Source organism: Diabrotica undecimpunctata, chromosome 9 (genome assembly GCF_040954645.1).
Source record: "Diabrotica undecimpunctata isolate CICGRU chromosome 9, icDiaUnde3, whole genome shotgun sequence".
Lineage (NCBI taxonomy): Eukaryota > Metazoa > Arthropoda > Insecta > Coleoptera > Chrysomelidae > Diabrotica > Diabrotica undecimpunctata.
The window spans coordinates 131,117,592-131,141,706 of record NC_092811.1 but is presented as its reverse complement, the minus strand read 5'-3'; the positions used below and the strand labels follow the sequence as shown (position 1 = coordinate 131,141,706).

General features: G+C 33.2%; 1 protein-coding gene across 1 annotated transcript; it reads right to left on the bottom strand.

The window, feature by feature from the left end:
- Nucleotides 1-15,409: 15,409 nt before the first annotated feature.
- On the bottom strand, nucleotides 15,410-23,394 carry LOC140450023 (uncharacterized). The gene is made up of 3 exons (XM_072543446.1): nucleotides 23,260-23,394; nucleotides 21,768-21,912; nucleotides 15,410-15,597 (listed from the first exon to the last, which is right to left on the bottom strand). Exons 1-3 carry the CDS (start codon nucleotides 23,354-23,356, stop codon nucleotides 15,462-15,464), a joined length of 378 nt encoding a protein of 125 aa, XP_072399547.1. The 5' UTR covers nucleotides 23,357-23,394; the 3' UTR covers nucleotides 15,410-15,461.
- Nucleotides 23,395-24,115: the final 721 nt, after the last annotated feature.

The following is a 24,115-nucleotide window of genomic DNA, read 5'->3' as shown; positions in this document are numbered from 1 at the left end:
ATTGTCCGACTGTCTCAAGTAAAACTGTTTCGTACATACAAGGGGTATGTCATAAATAAAGAGTAATGGTTTTCTTTGATATTTTATCGTGCGAATTTTGAGAATCGTTATACTCATAATGCCACTGGGCGTAATTTTTTTCTGGTAAATACTTTATATGGAATTTCTATTAAAGTACTTTTTCTTAAAGAAGAAAAATGTCTTTTACTTCTTCTTCTTCAATTATCATGTTTGCGTCATCAGCTTTTCCAAGGAGAGTCGTTACGTTGACTCCATACTCTTCTTGTTTTTAGTGATAATAATAATAGTTTTTATTTAGGAAGCTTACATGGATTAAAAGAAACAAAAAGCATACTTAATACTAAATAAACATAAAAACTCACTGAAGTAGCACACCTTGTGCGTGAGCCTTGACAAAATAATTGTATAAATATAAATAGTAAGTTAGACAACAGAGACGAAAGACAGGAAATCCCTATAATAACATTATCTGAATTGACGGAAACCTTAAAAGAGGTTAAAAACGGAAAAGCTGCAGAACCTGGAGACATTCCCATAGAGCTGGTTAAATATGGGCCGACTGCACTTTTAGAATTAATAGTAGACCTTTCCAATAAATGTATGTGTGGAGACCAGGAAATTCCTAAAGATTGGAATAATTTTATATAAGCTCCATATATAAGAGGGGAATAAAAGAGACTGTTCCAATTATAGAGGTATTAGTGTGACGAGTTCTGTGGGCCGGTTGTACGGCAGGATATTAAAGAAAAAGGTTGAAAGACAGATACAAGATATTGAAGAACAAAGCGGCTTTCGTACCGGGAGATCCTGCCTTGATAATATATTTATCCTACGACAAATAATTGAAAAGCGTGTCGAAAGAAGTAGAGAGACAAATTTGGTATTTATAGACCTTGAGAAAGCATATGATAGTGTCCCGTTAAAGAAAATGTTTGAGGTCCTCGAAAGGTCCGGATTGGATTCGACGTATATCCGAGCGATATATAAATTGTACGAAAATGCAGTTAGTTGTGTAAAAATTGGAACCAGAACCTCAAATGAATTTAAAGTCACTAAAGGCCTAAAGCAAGGATGTGTCACCGACAGTCTTTAAAATATACGTCCAAAAAGCATTGAGGAATTGGAGAAATAAATGTAGATTTATGGGCATCGAAGTGGGACAAGAAACTCTGTATACATTGTTGTTTGCAGATGATCAGGTGGTGGTTGCAACCGATGAGGAAGATATAAATTATATGAATCGAAAATTATTTGGGGAATATGCCAAATGGGGGCTTACTGTAAACATAAGGAAAACAGAATATTTAAAAATTGGAGGAAATACCACAGATCTGAGGCTTGAAAACGCAGTCATAAAAGGCTGCAACCAGTATAAATATCTAGGAAGCATCATATCAGCAGATGGCAGAGTTAAGATAGATGTACAAAACCGAATAACCCAAGGGAAAATGCATCCGAATACTGAATTCATTACTGTGGTCTAATAAAATAAAGATGCATACCAAACTTCACGTATACAGAGCAATTGTAGAACCAATTACCATATATGGTGCCGAATGTTGGACGATGACAAAGAATGAACGAGATAAAGTAGACGTTGTGGAAATGGATTATCTTAGAAGGTCATGTCGAGTATCGAGAATGGAAAGAATCAGGAATGAGGAAATACGAAACCGTACAGGAATTAGAGATACTCTTTCAGATAGAATACAAGGAAGGCAATTACAATGGTATGGTCACGTGATGAGAATGGAGGAGGAGCGGTGGCCAAAGAAAGCCTTAATGTATGTTCCGCCAGAAAGAAGGAAAAGGGGAAGACCACCAAATTCCCGGAGAAGAGAAATTACAAAAACAATGCAATCTAGAGGCTTAGAAGAGGGAGATTGGAGATATAGGAAAAGATGGAGGCTGAAATGCGGGAAGCAGCAATCGCCGTAGGACCCCCGTTATATGATGATAAATAGTAAGTTACAGATGCATACTTACAAAAATACATTAATTTTAATTTTAATATAGCATATGACACAACTGTGAGTACTCAAATGTAAGTCTTCTTCTTCCTATGCCGTTCCCATTACCGGAGGTTGGCGTTATTTTCGATATTTCCTCGTGAAGCTGTTCAAAAAATGCGTCTTTTATATTAGCTAGTGTGTCGTTAATTATTGCGTATACGCCCATAATTGTTAGTGTATATCCGCGAAGACACATATTTTGAGGTTGTTATGAACTTTCTTAGTCTTCTGTGAATCATTAAAGGAGTTCCCTGTTGAGCTCTACATTCTTTTGGTACTCCACTATAGAAATGTTCATATTTTCCTAGATTTTCAGAGCCGGTTTCCTTCTTTTTTGTTTCGGTAATGACTGCTATGTCTATTTTTAGTTCTGTTAATTCATGGAAGACTTCATTGAGTTTTTTTGATATACCTTGAACGTTCCATGTACCAAAAAATCGTCTCCTTTTTCAAAGCTTATGTCGTCTATGTTGTGCCGTCCTATTCCGAGGCGTGTGATTGGGTTTTTTAATATTCTTATGTTTTTTACAAGTACTAGGGAGTTAGCCCAATGCTTTAACCCCCAAGTGATTGATTCACTTTCCCTGGTAGGAGTTCCTATCCGCTACCCTTGAGACTACCCTATATTAACACATGTCCTGAAAAAGCATAAAGAAACAGCAAATTCTCTGCAATGACGTCGCCATATATAAGACTTGAAGGAAAGTAAAGTTGATGCCTCTTATACCTTTTTGAACGCTTAAAAAAATTGGTCACTTTAGACACACAACATTGGACTACTCCCTTCCTAATGTAGTGAACATGAACAAAAATATAGAAAACGTATTATAAAGCTTCACGTTGGTCTACTATACCGCCTACAGTAACACCTTTTTTTGTAGATGGGCGATATTTATGCCACGTTTTGTAGGTTAGGAATTTCTTGACCATTCAGACATTTGTAAAAAAAGGGATTTGTTTTAAAAATGTCATCAGTTTCTTCATGACGTTATTTCATTAATTTTGGGTACGTTTCTCTGGTCCGAATAATTTTCCATTTTTTCCGAATTATTTTTATTTAAAAGTTAACACCTATACGCTACAACGACGAGTTGTAATCAACTATTTTCGATCATACTAGAAGAACAGTCTGTCAAATAAGCACACAATGCACTAGAGTGAAGTAATGTTTGAAACTGTCGATGTCATACTCGCTGTTTCATTTAACAGTGTGCAGATTTCTCTGCTTGGTTTTATTGCAAAAGTTAAACCGTAGTGTTTCCCGGAAACCGAAATTAATATGAACCGAACAATGGATGATTTATTTCTGCATTGGATATTTCTTAATTAAGCAGCTGGTTGTGTGTGTATGAGTAAATTAGTTTAATGTTACGGCATTGTTTACCATTAAGAATGATATTTGCTGAAGTTTCACAAAGATTAATAGTTTTTTATGCTGTTCTTGATAGTTTTAGGTTGGAATATGATTATTATTATTTAAAAAAAAACTATAATAGTATAACTGCTTCAAAATATACTTTAAAGTAAACTGATCTCTTTTTTGAATCTATTCGTAAGGCATATATTAGTATAGCGAACAGATAGCAAACAGTAACGGAATAAAAATGATAGACTTTTCAAGAAAATAACATTTTAATATGAAACACCTGATAAGAACAAAAAATACAAGATAAATATATCTTTGTAGCAATAGAAAGAAACGCGAATAAAAATCAGAAATCGGGTCAAATCTCATACTAGCAAGAGCATAACTACAGGGTAAAGAGTGTTAAATGTCTCCTACAATATATTATCAGGAATTATATACAACCATTTTGAATCATTTTCTGATGGAATAATTAGTGAATACCAATGTGGTTTCAGACAAAAGAGGTCAACTATAAACCAAATAGACATCTCACCTCGTTAAAAAAAAAACACAACTCAAAAATCGCCATTATTAAGATAAACATGCGGCAAGTATTGAAATAAGTCCTACTTTCTTCCATAAAAGCGTCACTCTTATATTTGAACTACTTACTGCGAGATGGCGATGTGACACTTTTGTTTTTTACAGGTTAGCTCAGCATACATTACGCTACAATGTCACTTTTGACTTTATAACAGTCTACACGTAGTGCTTAATCTTGAAAAGAGTCACATTTCGAATTGTGACAGTTTTGTGTGAATAATTAGTTATATCTGATTATTGCAATAAGTAAAATACTGTTCTTTTTTGTGTTGTTACAGTTTTTTCGAAGTTACAAACGAGGATATTCCACCTAGTCAATTACTGGTAGATCAGCAACAAATACTCCAAGTGCCCCGTTACTACTATTTAGGAACCACCATAAATGACCAATGCGACCACTCAGTTGAGATAAAACAAAGAATTGAAAAAGCCAGGTCAGCATTTGTTAGAATGAGTAAGATATTTAAGAGCTACGACCTACCCTTAAAAACGAAAATCCGTTTATTGAGATGCTACGTGTTTACAGTGCTGCTCTATGGGGTTGAATCATGGACACTAACCAAAGCATTCATGGGAACACTCGAGACGTTTGAGATGTGGTGTTATAGAGGGATACTGAGGATCTCCTGGGTGAACATTGCCATGCTAGTAGCCAACATCCGTAACGGATAGGCACATCGAGAAGAGAAGAAGATAAACGAGGAAAGTACTTTTCCACGGTGCGAAAGAGTATTACATTTTGAGTTTAGCCAGTTTTTTGGAATATGTAAGTATATTTTTTCAAATTATTTTTGGAATATGACTGTTTTGGAGAACCGGCAGTACGATTTTCAAATCTACTGACGTTTTTTTTTTTAATTATGACACTTTTCAGAATTATTGACTCTAATTTTCTTCCACAAGAAAACTAAGTTCCTGTAGTTGGCTGTGTACCATATATTAAAAAATTTTCAATAAAATCCTTTATAAAAAGGTATATGAAAACCCAGTCGGGCTATGTTAAATAGACAAAACGTTTTCGGAATAAATATTCCATCATCAGTGTCCTAAAAAAGTATTTAACCACTTAATTAAAGAGAACATGAAATAATTTAAATTTTGACAAAGGTTAATGTAAAATGTGGTTAACACTTACAGGTTAATACATGAATGTAGCCACTAAATATGGGGGTAAAAACCCTTTAAAAATTACTAATTGAAATTTAGTTTACATTATTTCTGATATAAAATTAAGATGGTAAAGTTACCGTTGGATTGGTAACAACTTATTTTCAATCACAACCTTATTTTCTTGTTTATGGCTGTTATTCTTTCTAGTTTTTATTTATTATTATTTTTGTTACGGCAAGCAGGCGGTTCCATAACAAGCAAAGTTCATCGAGTTCAAGGACATGCAGAATTATGGCCCTTGCGATAAAATAAAATCAAAACTTTAGACACCAGATCTAGTGCGAAACTCAGGTAATCTGATACTGAATAATAAAAAAATAGCAAGCCTGAATAGCAAAGTTTTTATTTTAGCTATAATAATGTTTCTTCTTTTTTAGAAATCTCAGAACGACATCTTTTAAATGAGGAAAATGCTGCACTTGTTAGTTATGATAATACAAACTATGTTATAGCTACCGATAACGATAATAATAAGTCTGGTACATAGTTCTAGTTCGAATAGCAGTGATACTCCAGATTGCAATGGTTTCTTGTCGAATTCAAACATTGTAAGCCAGGTAGCAGACACTCCACTTGCGGACTCTCAAGCAGTAAATATAACAGCAGCAAGCATTCAAGTACCAAACGATGAAGTTGCAGACACTCTAGCTTACAAAGCCAAGAAATTACGAAACTCTGGCCAAGCATATACCTCAAGATCTAAATCACAAAAACCTATTGTTGTCAGGAGTATCAGACCTGCTTGTGGAGATAAATGCTGGCTTAAATGCTTTAATAAAATGGATGAAAATACCAGGAAAGATATTTTTTAAAAATATTGGGCCCTATAAAAATGAAGACTACATCTCTGCCGAAGAAAAAACAATACCATTCCAAATACCTTACAACAGGCCTACAAAAGTAAACTTAGCATTAAAGAGAATAAGAAGAAAAAACTCTTGGATTTAGTAAATGATAATCACATTCCCTCTTGTTATTCAGAATTCTATAACTCTTTGTAATAACAAATACAAAGTTTTTTCTGTTTTTTTTTGTGATTGTTTTATTATACTCTACCAACGTAATTTTTAAGATGATAATACCTTGTTCTAGAAAAATGTCGCAATATAGGCATGTTTCTTTTTTTTTCACTAGGAACTGAAAAAATTGAATTTTCTAAGAAAAATAATGCACCAATAACCCGCTAAATATAAATGCTAATATATGTCAGTTTACAATAAAATAACATATCAGCTTGCATTTAGTCATGGAACTCACAAATAGATGTTTAACTGAACTTAAATCTTTAACATAAATTTTCTCAAAACAATGTTTATTTGAGTTGTGACTCTTTTTTAGTGGAGGTGCGACATATAAGAGGTACACATGAAAAATTTGCTGAATATAACATACCACTTTGCAACTTGTATATTGATTTCAAACAGGCGTTTGATGAGGTAGATATACAAAAAATGTTAAAAAAAAGCATACATGTTAAGAATACCGAAAAAGTTAGTTAAATTTATACAAATGACTTTGGAGGGTTCCTATGCTTTTTAGATTACCAAAAAGCGTTTGATCGTGTCCAACACCACAAGTTAATGCAGATCCTTAAGAAAGTTGATATAGACCAAAAAGACATAAGATGCATTGAAAACTTGTACTGGCATCAAATGGCACAGTTAAAAATATCCAAACGCATACATATAAGAAGGGGCGTTCGACAGGGATGTGTGCTCTCCCCTCTTTTATTTAACATTAATTCGGAAGCCATATTTCAAGAGTCTTTAGAAGATGCAAAGATGGGAATTAAAGTGAATGGAGTATTGATCAACAACATATGATATGCTGATGATGGTGTCTTAATTTGTGACAACATAGTCGATCTTCAACAACTTGTCACTATAATCGGAGAATTCAGTAAGCGAATGGGATTAGAGATTAATACCAAAAAAACCAAATTTATGATCATCTCCAGAAACTTGGATGCACTTGAAAACTCCACCATAACACTGAATACTAAGTCCATTGAAAGAGTGAGTAAATTTAAATAACTGGGATCGTGGCTTTTTGAGGACTGGGCATCGGACAGGGAAGTAAAATGTCGCATTGAGCAAGCTCGACAAGCTTTCGTAAAATTCAAGAAGGTACTGACTTGTTCAGAGTTCGATCTTCAACTGAGACTAAGGTTTACTAAGTGCTACGTGTGGTCAGTGCTGCTATATTGCGTAGAAGGCTGGACACTTAAAACGAGGGATATAAATAGATTAGAAGCTTTCGAAATGTGGCTCTATCGACTTATCCTAAAAATACCATGGACAGCGAAAATCACAAATATGGATGTCCTTAAAAGAATAAACCAAGAACGCCAACTTTTCGAAACCATCAAGAAAAGGAAAACGGCGTATCTAGGTCACATCATGCGAAATGAAAAATACCAGTTCCTCCAACTTATAATCGAGGGTAAAATTGAAGGCAAGAGAGGAATGGGACGCAAGAAAATGTCCTGGCTCCGAAACATAAGGCAATGGACAGGGATTAACGACATACAATCTCTGATACATATTGCAAGAAATAGAGAATTAATGGAAAATGTGATCGCTAACATCCATTAGTGGATTTGCATCTGAAGAAGAAGTTCCAAATGACCATGGTGAAAATAGATGGAGACATGACAGAGATTTGATATTAAAATTGGAGTTGGGCACGATGTTGTCTTATCAATAACACTTTTTAATCTAACTTTGAAAGCAATTATCAAAAAGTAGATACGAACGACTGTAATAATACAAAATCTACTCAAATATGCGCATATGCGAATAACTGTGCCATAACAAGCCTCAATAGAAGGGTATTAAGCGAAAAATCTATAAATTTAAAACGGGAAGCGACTGCTTTTAGTCTTAATATAAATGAAAGGGAAAGAAAATATATGCAGTGCACAAAGAGGTAGTAATCCGCCAATGAACAATCAGAATTACTTATAAAGAGGAAGAAGAAGAAGAAGAAAGACTTACTGAATAGTAAGTTAGTTAATCGTGAATCTGAGCTTAGAATCTACAAAACAGTCATTAGACCAGTGGTCACATTTAGATGTGAAACGTAGACTCTTTCAACCGATGATGAAAATCAATTGAGAAAGATATTTGGACTAATCTCTTTATAGCATGGTTCATGCAGAATAAAAATGAACCATGAGCTAGATGAAGTAAGTCAAAGCCCAGATATGGTTACATTTATAAAGTCACAAAGATTAAACTGGCTTGGCCATTTAGAAAGAATGCCAGATAATCGAGCTGGAAAAGTAATCCAGAGATGGAAACAATGAAATAGGACAAGAGGAAGGCCCCGTAAAAGGTGGATAGATAATGTAGAGGAAGATCTTAAAACCATGAACATCAGACAGTGGCAAAGGAAAGTATCCGACAGGGCAGAATGAAAGAACTTGGTCAAGCAAGCCTTGACTCACAAAGTTGCAGCGTCGGTTGCAACCCACGGTTGCAGCGTCATTAGAATAAGAAGAAGAATATGACAGTAGTAGATAAAGAGAAAAAACATAGTAACATAGTAATAAGATTAGACAAACACAAAGACGGATGTAGATTGGAAAAGAGACAGAAAAAATTGGGTAAATCCTACTAGAAAAGGTAGAGAAGACACGTGGAAGACAAAAATATAATAAAAAACTAAAGAGAACGAAATGGTGTAACGAGGATATTAAAAAGTTAGTAAAGAAAAAGAAACAAGCATGGAAAACACGCATCTAGACTGCAGATCAAAGAGACAAAGAAAAATAGAACGCTGGAAAAAAGGACATGAAAAAGGCAGTAAAGAGTAAAGAGTAAAGGTTAATGGGCTTAGAAAGAATTTAGAAATCTAACAAGGGAGGAGTATACGATTTATAAGAGTAATTTCTGAACGAGAATTGTGATAAAATACCTTTTTGAAGAATTCGGCTTTTATTCACATTAAAATTGACATTAGAATGATAGAACCATTATTTAAATACTGACATGTCACAACTTAAGAACACTAAATTATACTACATTTACCTGGTCTTATTTTTAAACAAAATCTTGCAAATGTCCAAGCTGATTTACGGTTAGCTTGAAAATCTGAATTTTCCAATCTAGGTTTATGAGTATCATCAGGTACTTGAATCGGTTCCTGATCAGGTAAATTTTTTGTCTCATTTGGTATTAATTCGCTAGTGGAATGCTTCCATAGTTTGACTGATTTTCATCCTCGTCGTTATCATGATTCAATAATTTTAGGTCACTTCTAGGAGCTAAATGCTTCATTGCGACTGTACTTCTTCTCCATTTAGATACTGTATTAAGGCGTAATAAGGCGTAATCTGAATTGGCTTCTAAAAGATCAACCTCTTACAACCCTCTGTACAAATTTTTTTAGTAATATTTTGTCTAAATCTTTAAGCCATGAAGGAATCGAAGTTCCGCTAGTTGATCTTTGTTAATAAGTCAACAAACATTCGTGGGGTGTACAATTGGTTGTTCTATATAGTAAACTTCGTATAGAGTGCAGAGTATCTACTAGGACAGTTTCCCATTAAGCGATGTCTAACTTTTTGGTTTTTAATGCTAGATACACCGCTTTCCATATAACTTCATTGCATCTTTCTACTTTACTATTTCTTTTAGGGTTATATGGTGTTGTTCTACTTAAAGAAATTCTTTTATAGTGTAAATCATTAATAAATTATTGTGAAGTAAAGCTAGTTCCCCTGTCAGAATGTATATTTGCCAGTAACAAAAAAAATAGTTGATTCAAATATTCAATTATTGTCTGACTAAATGTATCTGAGCACAGAAAAGCCCACGGGAATCTTGAAAATTCGTCAATGATTGTAAGCATACAGGAATTTCTAGAAGAACTGGGTATTGGATCTTTAAAGTCAGTGTTCAATCTTTCGAACGGAGCTGCTGATTTGATTTAACGTTAATCATCTTCTTTCTTATAAAATATGGGTTAAATTTCTGCATAGATTGAACAAGAGGTACTTACTTTTTAATTACATATATAGAATAAGGTAAATTTCTATATATAATATATAATAACGGATTTATTACGGCTGTCGCCGCTTCTCCGCCCCCAATTTCCATCTTTTTCTGTCATATGCAGTTGCCTCTTCTAAGTCTCTTTCTTCTTTCAGGAGGGATCCATTCCAGTACTCTCCTAGGCCATCTGTACTCTGGCATTCTTTTAACATGTCCGAACCAGATTAATTGTTTTCTTTCTATGTCATCATTGATATTTCTCTCCATTTTCATTTCGTTTCTTATTTGTTCGTTTCTAACTCTCTCCAGTTTCGATCTACCGCAGCTTCGTCTCAGATAATCCATTTCTGTCGTCAAAAGTTTGTTTCTATTAGCTTTGGTGACGTCCCATACTTCCGAACCGTAAAGTGTAATACTTTGGACTATACTACCGTAAATGTGTTTTTTGGTTTCTCGTCGAATTGTTTTTTGCCAGAGAAGAGAGTTTAAGGCACGGGTCGCTGCTCTGCCCTTGTTTATTCTTTCCCTGATTTCATCTGCGGTATTTCCCTTCTTGTTGAAAATGACCCCCAAATATTTGCAGGATTGCACGCCTTTGATTTTGTCGTCTTCCAAGACTAGGTCACATATTTCATCTGTTCCCACTGAGAGATATTCACATTTTGTCATATTCATGTTTAGACCTGCCACCTCATATTCTCCTTGCAGTTTTCTTACCATATAGCTAAGATCGTAGCTGTCTTCGGCAATTACTACCTGGTCATCCGCAAAGAAAAGTGTATATAGCTTGTTTTCTTCCACCGTTATTCCCATGTTTCTACATTTTTTTACCCATTTCACTAAGGATCTGTCCAAATAGATTTTAAATAAGGTGGGTGACAGACAGCAGCCTTGTCTTAGTCCTTTTGTTGTTTGAAAAGGAGAGGTGATTTCTTGTCCCATTTTAATTCTTGCAAAGTTTTGTTCGTAATATTTTTGAGTGGCGTTAATAAGAATTGGGTTTATTTTCAAGTTACCCATTTCTATCCATAGTTGGGAGATCGGTACACTGTCATATGCTTTTTCCAAATCTATTAAAGCTATATGAGTTTCTCTATTTCTCTGCACTCGTTTTTCCATTGCAATTTTTAATGTGAAGATATTATCCATAGTGGAGCGTCCGGCCCTAAATCCCGCTTGTTCTTCGGGTTGTTTGTCTTTGATATCATTTTCTATCAGGTTTCGTAGTACTTTTGAGTATAGTCGGCCTATAGTAGCAATCACTGCGATCCCTCTATAGTTTTTAGGATCCATCTTTGTGCCTTTCTTGTGTATTGGAGAGATATACGATTGTCTCCATTCTTCTGGAACTTCTTCTCCGTTTAAGCATCTTAGGTAAATTTCTAATTATTATAAAATGGTACTTATAAGTAATCCCAGGATACAATAAGTCTAAATGTAATTGATATAACTTGTTTTGTATTATTTATATTATTGCGTATTCTTGATACTGCATCAGCTGCATCATTAGCCTTTCCTGGACGATATTTACAACAAGAAAGCTCCAAACACCAACACCTAATTTTTTCATATTTGATTTTACTTGTATGGTTTGTAATAAAAATAAATGAAACTGATTTTTGGTCAAAGATTAGTTTGAATTGCCTTTCTACGCAAGCATGTGCTTCTTTTTCAATTGCAGAATGTTTTCGTTCAGAATCTGTGAGGATACGTGAGAAAAAAGCAAAGGGTCTTCCAGATTGACTCAGCGTGGCAGCATTAGCAAGTTCAGATGCATCTGACAAAATAAGACAATTAGAAAATTAGACACTGACATTTTGAAAGTGAAAATGAGTAGCAGTCAAAATGAATAAAACCAGTATTTACAACGTATACCTCAAAAAACATCTACAAATATGCAAATGAATGAAACATTTATCGCCAAATGATAGAAACTCAACACTAAGATGCCGACAATTATTAAAATATTGAGTTCAATTTGCAGAACTTTACAAGAAATACTACAAAACTTTCTGCTGGTTACAACTTTGAGAGAAAACTGGAAGGAAACTTCTACCGAATTTGAAGACAATGAGTTTGTGATCCAAGTTAGTACCATACGTATTGATAATAGTAATTTGTAAACTTTTGTCAAAATTGTATAAAAAATAATGATTGGAGAAAATTTGGGGGAATTTAGTTTTTGTATTTGCCTTTTATAACTTGACTAAACTTATCTTAAAATTTTGTTTGTTTAATTTGAAAGGAGACAACAATTTCATACGTGTCAAAGTTAAGACTGTTAAGAAAGGTCAGGTATACAGTCGGCGCTAAAAAAGAAAGATATCAGAAGGACGTATTGAAAGAAATAAGAGGATCAGCGAGGGGATCAATACTTACCAAAATGATGATAAAATAATAAAAAAAGAGAGCGAGAGAATCAAGAAAGAACCATAAATCAAAACATCCAAGACCTTATATTGTCAAGCTATTGACCTGAAAGTCTTGCGTTAGTAGATAGTTGGTTGTATTTTCGTTCTCAGTAGTTTTTGTACGTTAATTGCTCTATTTGTTATAATATTTTTTATAAAACGTTCTGGTGTAAATATGTCGTATACCGGACCCTCTTATACGTTTCTAATACTTCCGGTATTCTTCTCGATGTATATTTCATATAATTTTTTTTCTTGGCATTTTTATTAAATTTTCTAGACAACCACGGTATGCCTTTTTTTCTTTTTTGAACTTTAATTTATTTCTCTTTCTCTCAGAACCTTTTTGCTCCTATTTTGGCCATTCTGGAAATTACTTTTACTGTTTTCCTAAGTCTATGTTTTTCTTGTGTCCTAATTTTCAATATACTATTTTTTCATGTTGCTCGTTAAATTTTTTGGACGCATATGTGAAGACAATTTTGTCAAATATGTTTAAAGTAATTAGTTTTTTAAAGGTTTATCTTTTAAATTGAGGATTTATTACTACATTTACATTACTTAATAGATTATAGGCTAGATTTTCTGTATTGGCTGATATTTGTCGTAGCCACAGGAAAAGTTCATTTATCTCTAGAACTCTCATGGGGGACTTACCTAAAGATTTCAAAGCAAATTCTTAGTGCATCGTTGTACACAGGATTAAAAAGTTTAAAATCTGATTAATTTAATAATGAAACAACTCTACATTCTTTATTAATTCGTTGGATCAAAACTGTCGGATGCTGTAGCGTAATCCTTAGATTTCCAATATATCCCCACAGAAAAAAATTTAATGATGTGAGCCCTGGTGACCGAGCTGGCCATTATATCGAACGTTGTCCAATCCACCTACCACTATATTTTTAATCTAGGTAACGTCTTACTAAAAGCACCATCTTGTTGAAACGTTAATTCCAAGTTACTGAATTCATCTGGATTATCTTCCCGAAATTCCATAATTAACGGCTTAATTGCATTTTGTGCTTTTGTAACTGTGATCAAACAAAATAAAGTTAATTTTCAAACTCAAAAATCTACAATTTACTTTAACATCGAGAAGATCTTTTAATAATAGATAAGAATTGAGCAAACATCTTATTGAGAAGATGTTTGCCCTTCGCTGTGAAGATCTGCCGCGTTGGCGTTGACACTGAGCCTACCTTGAACCTCCAATCGCTTTATTTTATAATCACTTTGATGAATATGACCAAAGAACTTTAAAATATATAAAGATAAGCAAAAGCTAACGTAAAAATTTATGAAAATACTCCAGAATTTTCCACTACCAGAGGAGTCTGACCAGGAAATGCAATATCGCCAAATCTCTTCTCCATTTATGGAGAATACTTCAGCCATCTAAGATTTGCAGATGACATATTTCTGATTACTAATAATCCTGCAGAACAATAAGCGACCTAAATACAATAAGCAATGAAATTGGCCTAAAAATGAACTTAACAAAATCAAAAACCATGTACAACGGGCTAGTGGACGTCCAAGATATAATAATAAACAACACTGCATTTGAGACAGTAGACGAGAAAGTATCATCATCATCATTTTGGCTTTACAACCCTGTGTGGGTCCTAGCCTCCCCAAGAATTTTTCTCCAGTCGTCCCTATCCATCGCCTTCCTCCGCCAAGCACGTATTTCCATATTTCTCATATCTTGGTCTATGTTATCTAGGAATCTTGTTCTGGGTCTTCCTCTTCTTCTTTGACCAATAGGTCTATCAAGGAGCGTTTTTCTAGCTGGGTCGGTTTGCTCCATCCGCATTACATGGCCTACCCACCTCAGACGTCCAATCTTTATGTGTTTTACGATATCTGGTTCCTGGTATATCCTATAGAGTTCGAAGTTGTATCGTCTTCTCCAGACACCATTTTCATTTACCGCTCCATAGATGCGCCTTAGTATTTTTCTTTCGAAACATCCTAACATGTTTTCATTGCTTTTTGTTAAAGTCCAGGTTTCTGAACCATATGTTAGGACTGGGCGTATTATTGTTTTGTAGAGTTTTACTTTTGTATTTCTTGATTTCTTGACGAGAAAGTATACCTGGGACAATTAATACATAAATCTGGCTCCTTACTTCCAGAAATCAATAGAAGAATAAAACTGACTTGGGCATCTTTTAGTAAAAATGCCGTTATATTCAAATTTAGGATGCCACTTCACCTGTAGAAAATAGCATTAAATCAGAGTATACTACCAGTCATGATATATGGCTGAGAAATTGGGACTTTAAGGAAAGAGATAATAGCGAGACTCAAAGTAACCCAAAGGTCAATGGAGTGATGCATTTTAGGTGTAACAAAGAGAGGTCGAAAAAGAATAGAAGATATCAGACAAAAAAACCAAGGTCACTGACGTAATCCACAGACTTATATCTTTAAAATTGCACTGGGCACGATATTTAGCGAGAAGAACTGGCAATAGGTGGTCTACTAGAATTACACTGTCGTATCCAAGAGGCGTCAAGACTACGACATAAGGAAACAAGCCGCTACAACATTGTACATAAAAGTAAAAATATTTTACAATCGTGGGTAGAAATAAAGAAAGGCCATGTAAGGAAAGCTGCACAATAATTGGTAGAATACGCTGAGAATGATAATGATGATGATTCCTTAAGAAATCACTTTCTTACAACTGACCATAGAAAGGAATAAGACACTCTACATTCGGATCGGACTAAACATACAATTAATCAATTAATTAATTAGTATTAATAGTATAATTATTAATATATCTAAATTATTAACACTAATAATTTAAAGTTATGTATGCCTTAGGGATAAAGAACAAATAGGTATCAAAAATCTATAATTGTCTACTTTTTATTAACAGCAATTATTACTTCTTTTTTGTTTTCGATCTATTTTCAAGAAGTTTCATGCCATGTTTAGTAATTTCAGTATAAACTCTTGGATTATAGTTTCTTTTATCACTTTGATCAGCATCAGTTAGAGGTTCAGTGAACCATCCGTACCTTAAAAAATGGAAAATTTAAAGTTAATTATAATTGTCTATGTATGAAAATACAGATGCAAAACCGCAGATAAATAAAGAGCAAAATATAAATTATTAAAGAGTTAAATAAAAACGCTAAGGACAAGTGGATAACTAAAATATGTATTGGAACAATTACAGAAAAAAAAACAAGTTTATTAAATAATTAGAAAATTATCGGATAAATCACGAACAAAATCGCTTAACCGATTAATTGATTAAAGGAATAGACCCAAGATGGCTTATAGTATTGAATGCTTTCTCGTAGTCGACAAATATCAGTGCCAATGGTTTGTTGTATTCTGCAGACTTCTCCATTAGGTTCTTTATCACTCGTAAGTGGTCGTTATTGCTGTATCCCGATTTTAATCCAGCTTGTTCTCTAGGCTGATAGAAATCTAATTTAGCGTCCAGTCTTTTTTTGATAATTTTTGATTATAATTGATAAAAGTAAACTGATAGGGCGGTAGTTTCTAGATCTGTTGTGTCTCCTTGTTTGTTTAATAAAATAACGACTGGATTGTTCCATTGAGAAGAAGTTTTTCCTTGGTAGATGCATTCGGTGAAAAGTTTGGCCAAAGCCTTGATAATGTTATTTTCACCTAGTTTAATCACTTCGATCACTACTACGTCATCGCTAGGGCATTTGTTATTTTTCATTTCTAAAAGTGCCGTTTTGATTTCGTATGGAATTATTTCTGGCATTAATTCTGATCCGTGGTTACTGATATTGAGCAGGGGCTGATCTTGCTTATCATCGGTGCTCTCATACATTTCGCGATAAAAGGATTCGACAACCTTAAGGATTTTGGTTCTATCAGTAGTAATATTTCCATCTTTGTTTTTTATTTTGTACATATTTTTGTTGCCTATGTTATTCGTATTTCGCCTCAAAACTTTTACAGCATAACTAATAAACCAAGTATAAAACTTATACTCAGGATAAATCAAAATATAAATAATATAAAACTCAAAATATAATAAACAAACTTAGACATAGATTATACTTGATATAAGAATTTATTCCAGGGTTATACCGACCCACACCCTTGTTTTAGTCTAGTATAACCTATTTTATGAATGTCATAGTCATCTGTGACAAGAATATATTAGCTATATAATAAAAAAATGTGTTTCAAAGGTGTTGCGGCTGTCGAGGAAGTTGATAATTTAATTAACATGATGGAAAATACAAAAAAAGAAAAATTTTAAAGACAGAATAAATCCCTTTTCAAAATACACTGATAGAGAATTTAGAATAAAATATTGGTTTTCTAAAGATGGTGTAAGGTTTTTTGCAATTTTAAAATACTTAAACTCAACATATAAGATAACAAATAAAGATATATTTGGTGTCAGGTCATTGTCAGTTTCAAAGAAAAATCAAAATTGACATATTTCACTCAATATGTCGTTGTTCTATGTATTTGTGCAGAAAATTGCGACATTGCCAAACTATTATTTCGCAATAAATTGGGAATACTTATAACTAACATATACGGAGTTTATTTGTATCAAATTATTTTAGTATTATATTTACCTTATACTTAGGATAACTATTCTAGGTATAAATACGGAATACCCTTAGAATACGAGTGTTTTATTAGTAAGATTGTTAAACGTTTGTTTTCTTGAATTATTTTAGTTATTTATTTTGTATTGTTTTCTCTTACGTCTTTTCGGATGATCGGTGGATACCTTTATTTTTTCAATGTTGTGTAGTTAGAGCCGTATTTTTTCGACAGCTGTCTTCTTGTACGTATTAGCTCTTTGATATTTTGGCTTAGTTTATCTTTATGGGTTAAAACGGTCGAGCAGCACTCCCTTTCCATTTCTTTTAGACCTTCGTTATGCCATCATTTGCTTCTTCTACATCTTCTATTGCATCTTGCAAGTCTTGTATATGTCTGGTTAGTGTATCTTCATATAGGTCGTTGTTTTCTGGTGAAATTTATTTTTTTTTCTTGTTTTTAGGACCATTTTTGTTCTTTTCAATTTGACATTTAATAGTATCTTAGCTCGGATTAATCGGTGATCACTTTCTATTAAAAATTTGTTGAGTACTTCGATGTCTTTGATTATTTCTTTTCTGTTTGTTATGATATAATCTATTTTATTTTTGACACTGCCATCTAGGCTAATGCATGTCTATTTAACGCTAAGGCTTTTTATCGAAAAAAGAGTTCATCATGGATAAATTTTTTTGGTGTAGGAAGTTCAGCAATCTTTGACCTCATTTATTTCTTTCGTCATATTTATACTTACCCATTGCTACTTCGGCATCATCTTGTTTAAACCCCATTTTCGCATTAAGATCGTCCATAATTATTGTGTAATGTGTTGGTGTGGCATATAACGCTGTTTCTAGATCCTGATAAAATTCTTCAATTTTCATCCGAGTGGCTAGTCATTGGAGCATATGTAATTATTACCTCAAGTTAATATCTTGCATTTAGTTTAAAGATGAGATATACAATCTTCGAGCTTATGCTAATAATTTCAACTATATTTATTTGTGTGTACTTTCTATGCATAATAAATCCTATTCCACCATTTGAAGTGTCTTCTTCATCTCTAAAATGAAATGCGTGTCCTGATTTAAGAGTAATTTGGGCTTCTGCTCTTCATCTTATTTCACAGAGGCCGATGCTGTCACATTTTATTCTTTTCAGCTCTTCCTCCAGTTCCATTACTTTCTGGTCTGATATAAGAGTTCTAACATTGTATGAAGTAATATGCATTTGTCACTCTTTGTAGTAGCCCAATTTTTTCCTGACATTCTTAGCATTGTCTCCTCCAAACCTGTTTCAACCGCTATCTTGTGGGGTGTTGGAGCAGCCGGAGACTAAGGGCCGTTCACTAGTTTGGTCTTTCATGGAAAATACCTTTTGGGTTATTAAATAGATTAACCCAGCACTAAAAAACCGGCCCTAAGACCAAATCCGAAATGTGATAATTTAAACAACGTAGCAGGCTAATATCGAAGAAAAAACACGCCTTAGGAGCCTATACCTATATAAAACGAACAAAAAGAGGATGTAATTTATATTTTCTCTATGATAAATGGTCTGAACATAAATTAAATAATTTTCGAACACATGTATTTTTCTTTATCCTACCAATTTGCATATTATTTAAATATGTCGCGAATATATTAATAAACTAAAATGATAACCACTGTTCTTGTTTACATTTATGTGTTGGAAAAAGGTCAAGTGCGTTTAAGATTTTTTACATAATATAATCAATCAGGATTACTGCGTGTTATCAACAAAGTAATCAACATTGCCGATTGGTAATACAAAACAAACAAGGAAAATTATATCGAAATGTCATCGCCCCTAAAGGCATATATTTTAATATTGTAAGAGATGATAAACAAGAAAATCGTATCACAAACATGTCAGGACAAACAGACATCCCTGCTAAATTGTCTTGTATTTTAAAAAACTTAGATGGGTCAAAGAAATGTTAAAAAATCACCACAACAGTTAATGTTCTGATTAAAGGTTGCTAATTAATCCTGATAAAACTAATAGAAATCAAATTCAGCTATGCCAACACATCTTGCTTTAATGTACCTAAAAGCTCAGTGCCGCGTAACTACTGAATGTATTGGATATAATGGATTTAAGGTCTGCTAATAACGACTAAATGTAGGAAGAAAAAAATGATAATTGGAAGCTAGTTGAAAAAATCTCGAGTAGATACTAGATTAGTTTCGATTTTAAACAAAAACCAGCTATTAACTTTTATCCAAAGTGGCTTTATATAAAATAGATCAGCCAATAACAATCTAGTATACTTTGTAAATGATATTAATGAAGCCGTGTGCCGTCATCTCTTTTATTGAGACAATTCGTACGTTTTTAAATCTCTATGGCTTCTTGAATAATCCTTGGTTTATAGAAACAGATAGGGGCTATATTTCAGGATTTTTCAAGATAAATTTTGTGATCTGTGTGAAAATGATGTCGACCAAGAGCTAAAATTTAATCAGAATTGCGAATAAAAATGGAATGTTCAGAAATCCTCTTTGGGATTCTACGATTTGTTTGGCCAATATAAGATTGCAGGCAGTCTGTACAAGAAATTTCACATTTTTCCGTGTTGTTCATTTGGAATGTTGTCTTTGAATGATCGGAAAAAGGATGAAAGTTTTTGTTGGCGAGAAAATATCGTCTTTATTCCTCCCCTTGAAATGGGTTAAGATTGAGCTGGAGATTGATGTCGGCTTGTTTTAACGAAGGTATGTATCATTACAGATTGGTATGCAAGTAGCCCTTGTTATGGGTGGCTTTTTGGTTAACAAAGTAGTAAAAATCTTAGGTTTGATTTGTCTTTATAAGAACGTTGTGAAACGGTTAAAATGAATCAGTTTCCGTGATTCATGAACTGGATACTACATACGTACAGCTGGTTCCTAAAAAACTGATACGACTCTTATTGAGCAGTGTATTGTGAAGGATAAATACTTATTATTTACATAATGTCACTTTTACTGCCAAATCTTAAAATTTGTCATATAACTTATTCTGTTCAAACTCAAAAAATGGCTACACATGGTAGGACAAAGAACTAAAAGCAAGAATTGTAACGAAATTATAAGATGGTTGGTCACTATGTGCCATAGTGAACCATTTCAACGTAAGCAGAACAACAGTTTTAATATTAATAAAAGATGGAGAGAACAAGAAACTCTTGAAAGAAAGGAAGATTCTGGAAGACCAAAAATATCTACCGCTCATGAAAATCGTACGATTTTGTAGAGATTAGAAAGAATCCTTTTGAAGATGCAAAAACTGAAAGAATTATGTCACAGTTACCGGGAAGAAAGACAACAACTTGAATTAAAGCATCGTCTTAGGTACCGAACTGCAGCAAAAAAAAACAAGCACTTACACTTACTCTATATGTTGATAGATATCGAGCAGCTGGTCATTTTAGCGCCAATGTATGGGGATGGATTTTAGTGGAATGGGAATGGTACGGCGTATTGATAGCAGGTTTGTTGGACAGACTTATCTGAATATTCTAAAAAACATCATGTTTCCCAGTCTATAACAGTTGTTTCCAGAAAATAATTTTATCCTTTAACAAGATAATTGTCCTATTCACGCTGCAAATATAACAAACTAGTGGCTCCAGAATAACAACATCGAAATCTTACCATAGCCCAGCTACAGTCCAGATTTAAACCCAATCGAGAATGTGTGGAGTGTTATTATAAAACGGTTATTTTGGCGTAATTTATACCCCTAAGGTATATAGATAGCCGATAGCCAAGTACTGGAGAAAGTGTTGAGTCCATAAGGGTACTATTTATTTGTCTTAATAATTTATTTTGAAAGATGAACCAAATGTTGGTGATAAAATGTTTAATGTGATCTTGATGGATCCTGTATATATTTTCCAGAATGTTTAGGGTTTTATCTATGGGAATGTTTGTAAAAAGTGAAATGATGTCAAAACTAAAATGTCTGAGAGTGAGATTAGAAAGTAGGGTATTGTTTAAGAAGCTGGATAAAATAAAAATAATTGTTGACGAAGGATAAAGCATTTTTGGCGATAGGTTGTAAAGTTCTGGCCAAGTATTTTGCAGATGGTTATGTATGGCAGTTGTATGCATTGGCAATGGGACATTTGAAGAATATTGGGTTCGTGAATTTAGGTTAGGTCATATATTCGAGGTGTTCTAGAAGACATTTTACAGGAAATTGAAGTTTGTTTTACGTCAACCAGATAGAGGATAATGCCTTTTGTTGTTTACTCTAGATTAGTTGTGGTTCTCCAACGGAAAACTGAAAATATTTGTATGATTAGAAAAATGATCCCAGAAAAGTGGTTTTATGCTTTCTAGCGAGAAGACCTATTTTTTGTCTTTACCAAAAATAAAATCAATCGCAGTGGCTTTATTTGTAATACCACTTTTGGTAGTACCAGTTTAAATAATACTGTTATTTATCTTTAAGACTTATTCTAGATGCTTTATAGGCCTGTTATGCAGGCTAAGTTCCAGAGTCTGGACATATACGAGTTACGATGAAATAAGCGCAAACACTGACTTAAATAAATAGGGGTAAGGACTTAAAATCGATGATTTAAATGTCATATAAGAATGAAAAAATAAGATTATTAGTAAGAACATACCATTGATTGACTGTCTCAGGCCATATTAGTTTCTTATTAGGGGGAAAATCATTTGCTCTGATTAAATCACGTAAAATCTCTGGTCTAGCTTCGTACGCAGTAAATCCTTCGTATTTTGAATAAAACTTAGCAGTGATTGTGGATTCTAAAAAAAGTTGAGATAACGGTTGTATAGCCGACGAAATCGATAAAAGTATTTGAGAAAATTGAGCCAAGAAGTAGATCCAAAACGGTGGTTTATCTCCTAGAAATAGTCAAAATAATTGGTAAAGTAGACTTTCGTATATGATAATTATAATTTTTGGCTTTGAATGCCTTATCTTTGTCGTTGTTAAGTTATTTTATCCCTTGGAGTTTTCTTTTTTTTTAATACGAATAGTCTGTAGATGAAGTAGTACTTGAGTGTCCTGAATTGTATTTTTTTAAAGAGAGTCAAAACTTTCTCATCATCAACTTCATCTGATTGTTCAATTTCTTTTTTAGACAAAAGACTGATACTTTCTTCGTCAACATTTAAATCTTTTGATGGAATTCTATCCATTTCTAGTAATTTCTTAAGCAAAGACTTGTCTTCATCTCATTAGATTTTTTTTCCTGTCCCCCTACCCTACTACCAACTTGAGGCGATGTCGCTTTATTACTAACATCTTTCAATTCTAGATTTTCAGATTGCTTATTGAGAATGTTGCTGTATTCAAATTTATGAGCGAATCCATTTTATTAGGTTGTTAGTACCAATTAAAGTTAGTACTGTTCTCTTCTTCGTTGGAATAGTCTGTTAGGAAATTACATTTGCAAACTTGATACTTGCACAAACATTTTTTAGTTCTTTTAGAGTGTTCTTCACGTTTTGGACTGGTAGATATAGTACTCTTCTTAATTCTGCTATACAACGGTTGCAGTTCCTCTTCTGAGGTTGAACAAAAACATTTAGAACTATCAAGTTTGCGTTTCTTTTTTCATTTATTCTTCTTCTTTGGCTAGTCTCGTTCTTGAACACTAACAAATTCTATACGCTTGTTTTGTTTAACTTTGGAAATTGTCTCACCTGAAATGGCAGTTCCCACATCAACTGTCTCCTTTTCAGTTGAATTTATCTCCGTATAACTTTTATTTATAGCATCCGTATCTAGAGGCAGTTCTTCTACATTGGTCTACTTTTTTATTTTTTAATGTGCTTTTTCCTAAGGATTTGTTAAGTTTATTTTACCTAAAAAATGTGATATGTGATATGTTTGAATGGAAATAAATTTAAAAAAAAATGGAGACTTTATTTTTTCAACCCTGTTTATTTTGTGTCTCTAGATTTAATATAACAGGTAAAAGAGCTGTCGTATATGGTTTAATCTTATGTTAGAGGAGAAAAATTTAACGTTTAGATCAACAGTAAGTCTAATTATATGAAATTACTAGCACCCCGACCAGAATATGAGAACAACAAGTCTTTAGTATCAAAGATTATGAAGGAAACCCACTAGAACTATAAACTCACTTTTGTAATTTGGACTAAAATGTTCATAGACGCTCGCAAATTTTTCTTCTAGCTTACATCTAGCTTCTAATATAGCTTGAGCTTTGTACGGTTTCATTATGATATTCGAAAAGTGTTTTGATGGAAAACTGAATGTCAAAGTGACACGTACACTATTCAAAACAGTTTAAAAACGTCCAATAATAAACTTACTGTAATAATAATACTCTGTATTTATTAAATATTATATTTAATAAAGGTATAAGATTAAGAATACACACGTTACATCTTTTTATGCTAAACTCTATATCTATCTCATTTTTTTTTTTTAATTTTTAACAAACTTTAATCATACAAAAAAAAACTAAAAAACTATGCTAATACAAAATACAATCAGAGTAAACTGTACTAATATAAAATATAATCAGAATACTTGGCAGGCTGTATGATAGTACGTGATGGTCTCAAGCTCATGTCAGTATCACACTCTGAACTGCTAGAACTCTGAGCTTTACTACAACTAGGTGTATTATCATTGTCATCACTTAAATTCTGAGTCTGCCTAATATCATGATCAATTTTTGACTTACGCAGGTGATAGCTGTTTCTACGTAAGACATTTTTACCAGTATCAATTAAATAAGACCTTGGAGACTCATGTTTATTAACAATAACAGCCGGACTCCATTGATTATTATCTTTGTATACCACATTTTCACCTTGCTTATATTCGGGCCTATTTCTTGTCTGTCTATCATAATATTCCTTATAAGTATTATTTCTTTCTTCTAATTTTGACCTAACTTCTTTGATATTATCATTTTGCTTTTCAACAACTGGTAATTTAGTTTTTAGTTTTCTGCCAAATAAAAGTTGA

Bases quoted from the DNA above. Each gene is read 5' to 3' on its own strand.
- LOC140450023 (XM_072543446.1), bottom strand. From the start codon at position 23,356: ATGAAACCGTACAAAGCTCAAGCTATATTAGAAGCTAGATGTAAGCTA. The intron at 21,913-23,259 runs GTGAGTTTATAG...AACTTTTTTTAG, and splicing joins TTTTAGTCCAAATTACAAAA to AATCCACAATCACTGCTAAG. The intron at 15,598-21,767 runs GTATGTTCTTAC...CCATTTTTTAAG, and splicing joins CCTGAGACAGTCAATCAATG to GTACGGATGGTTCACTGAAC.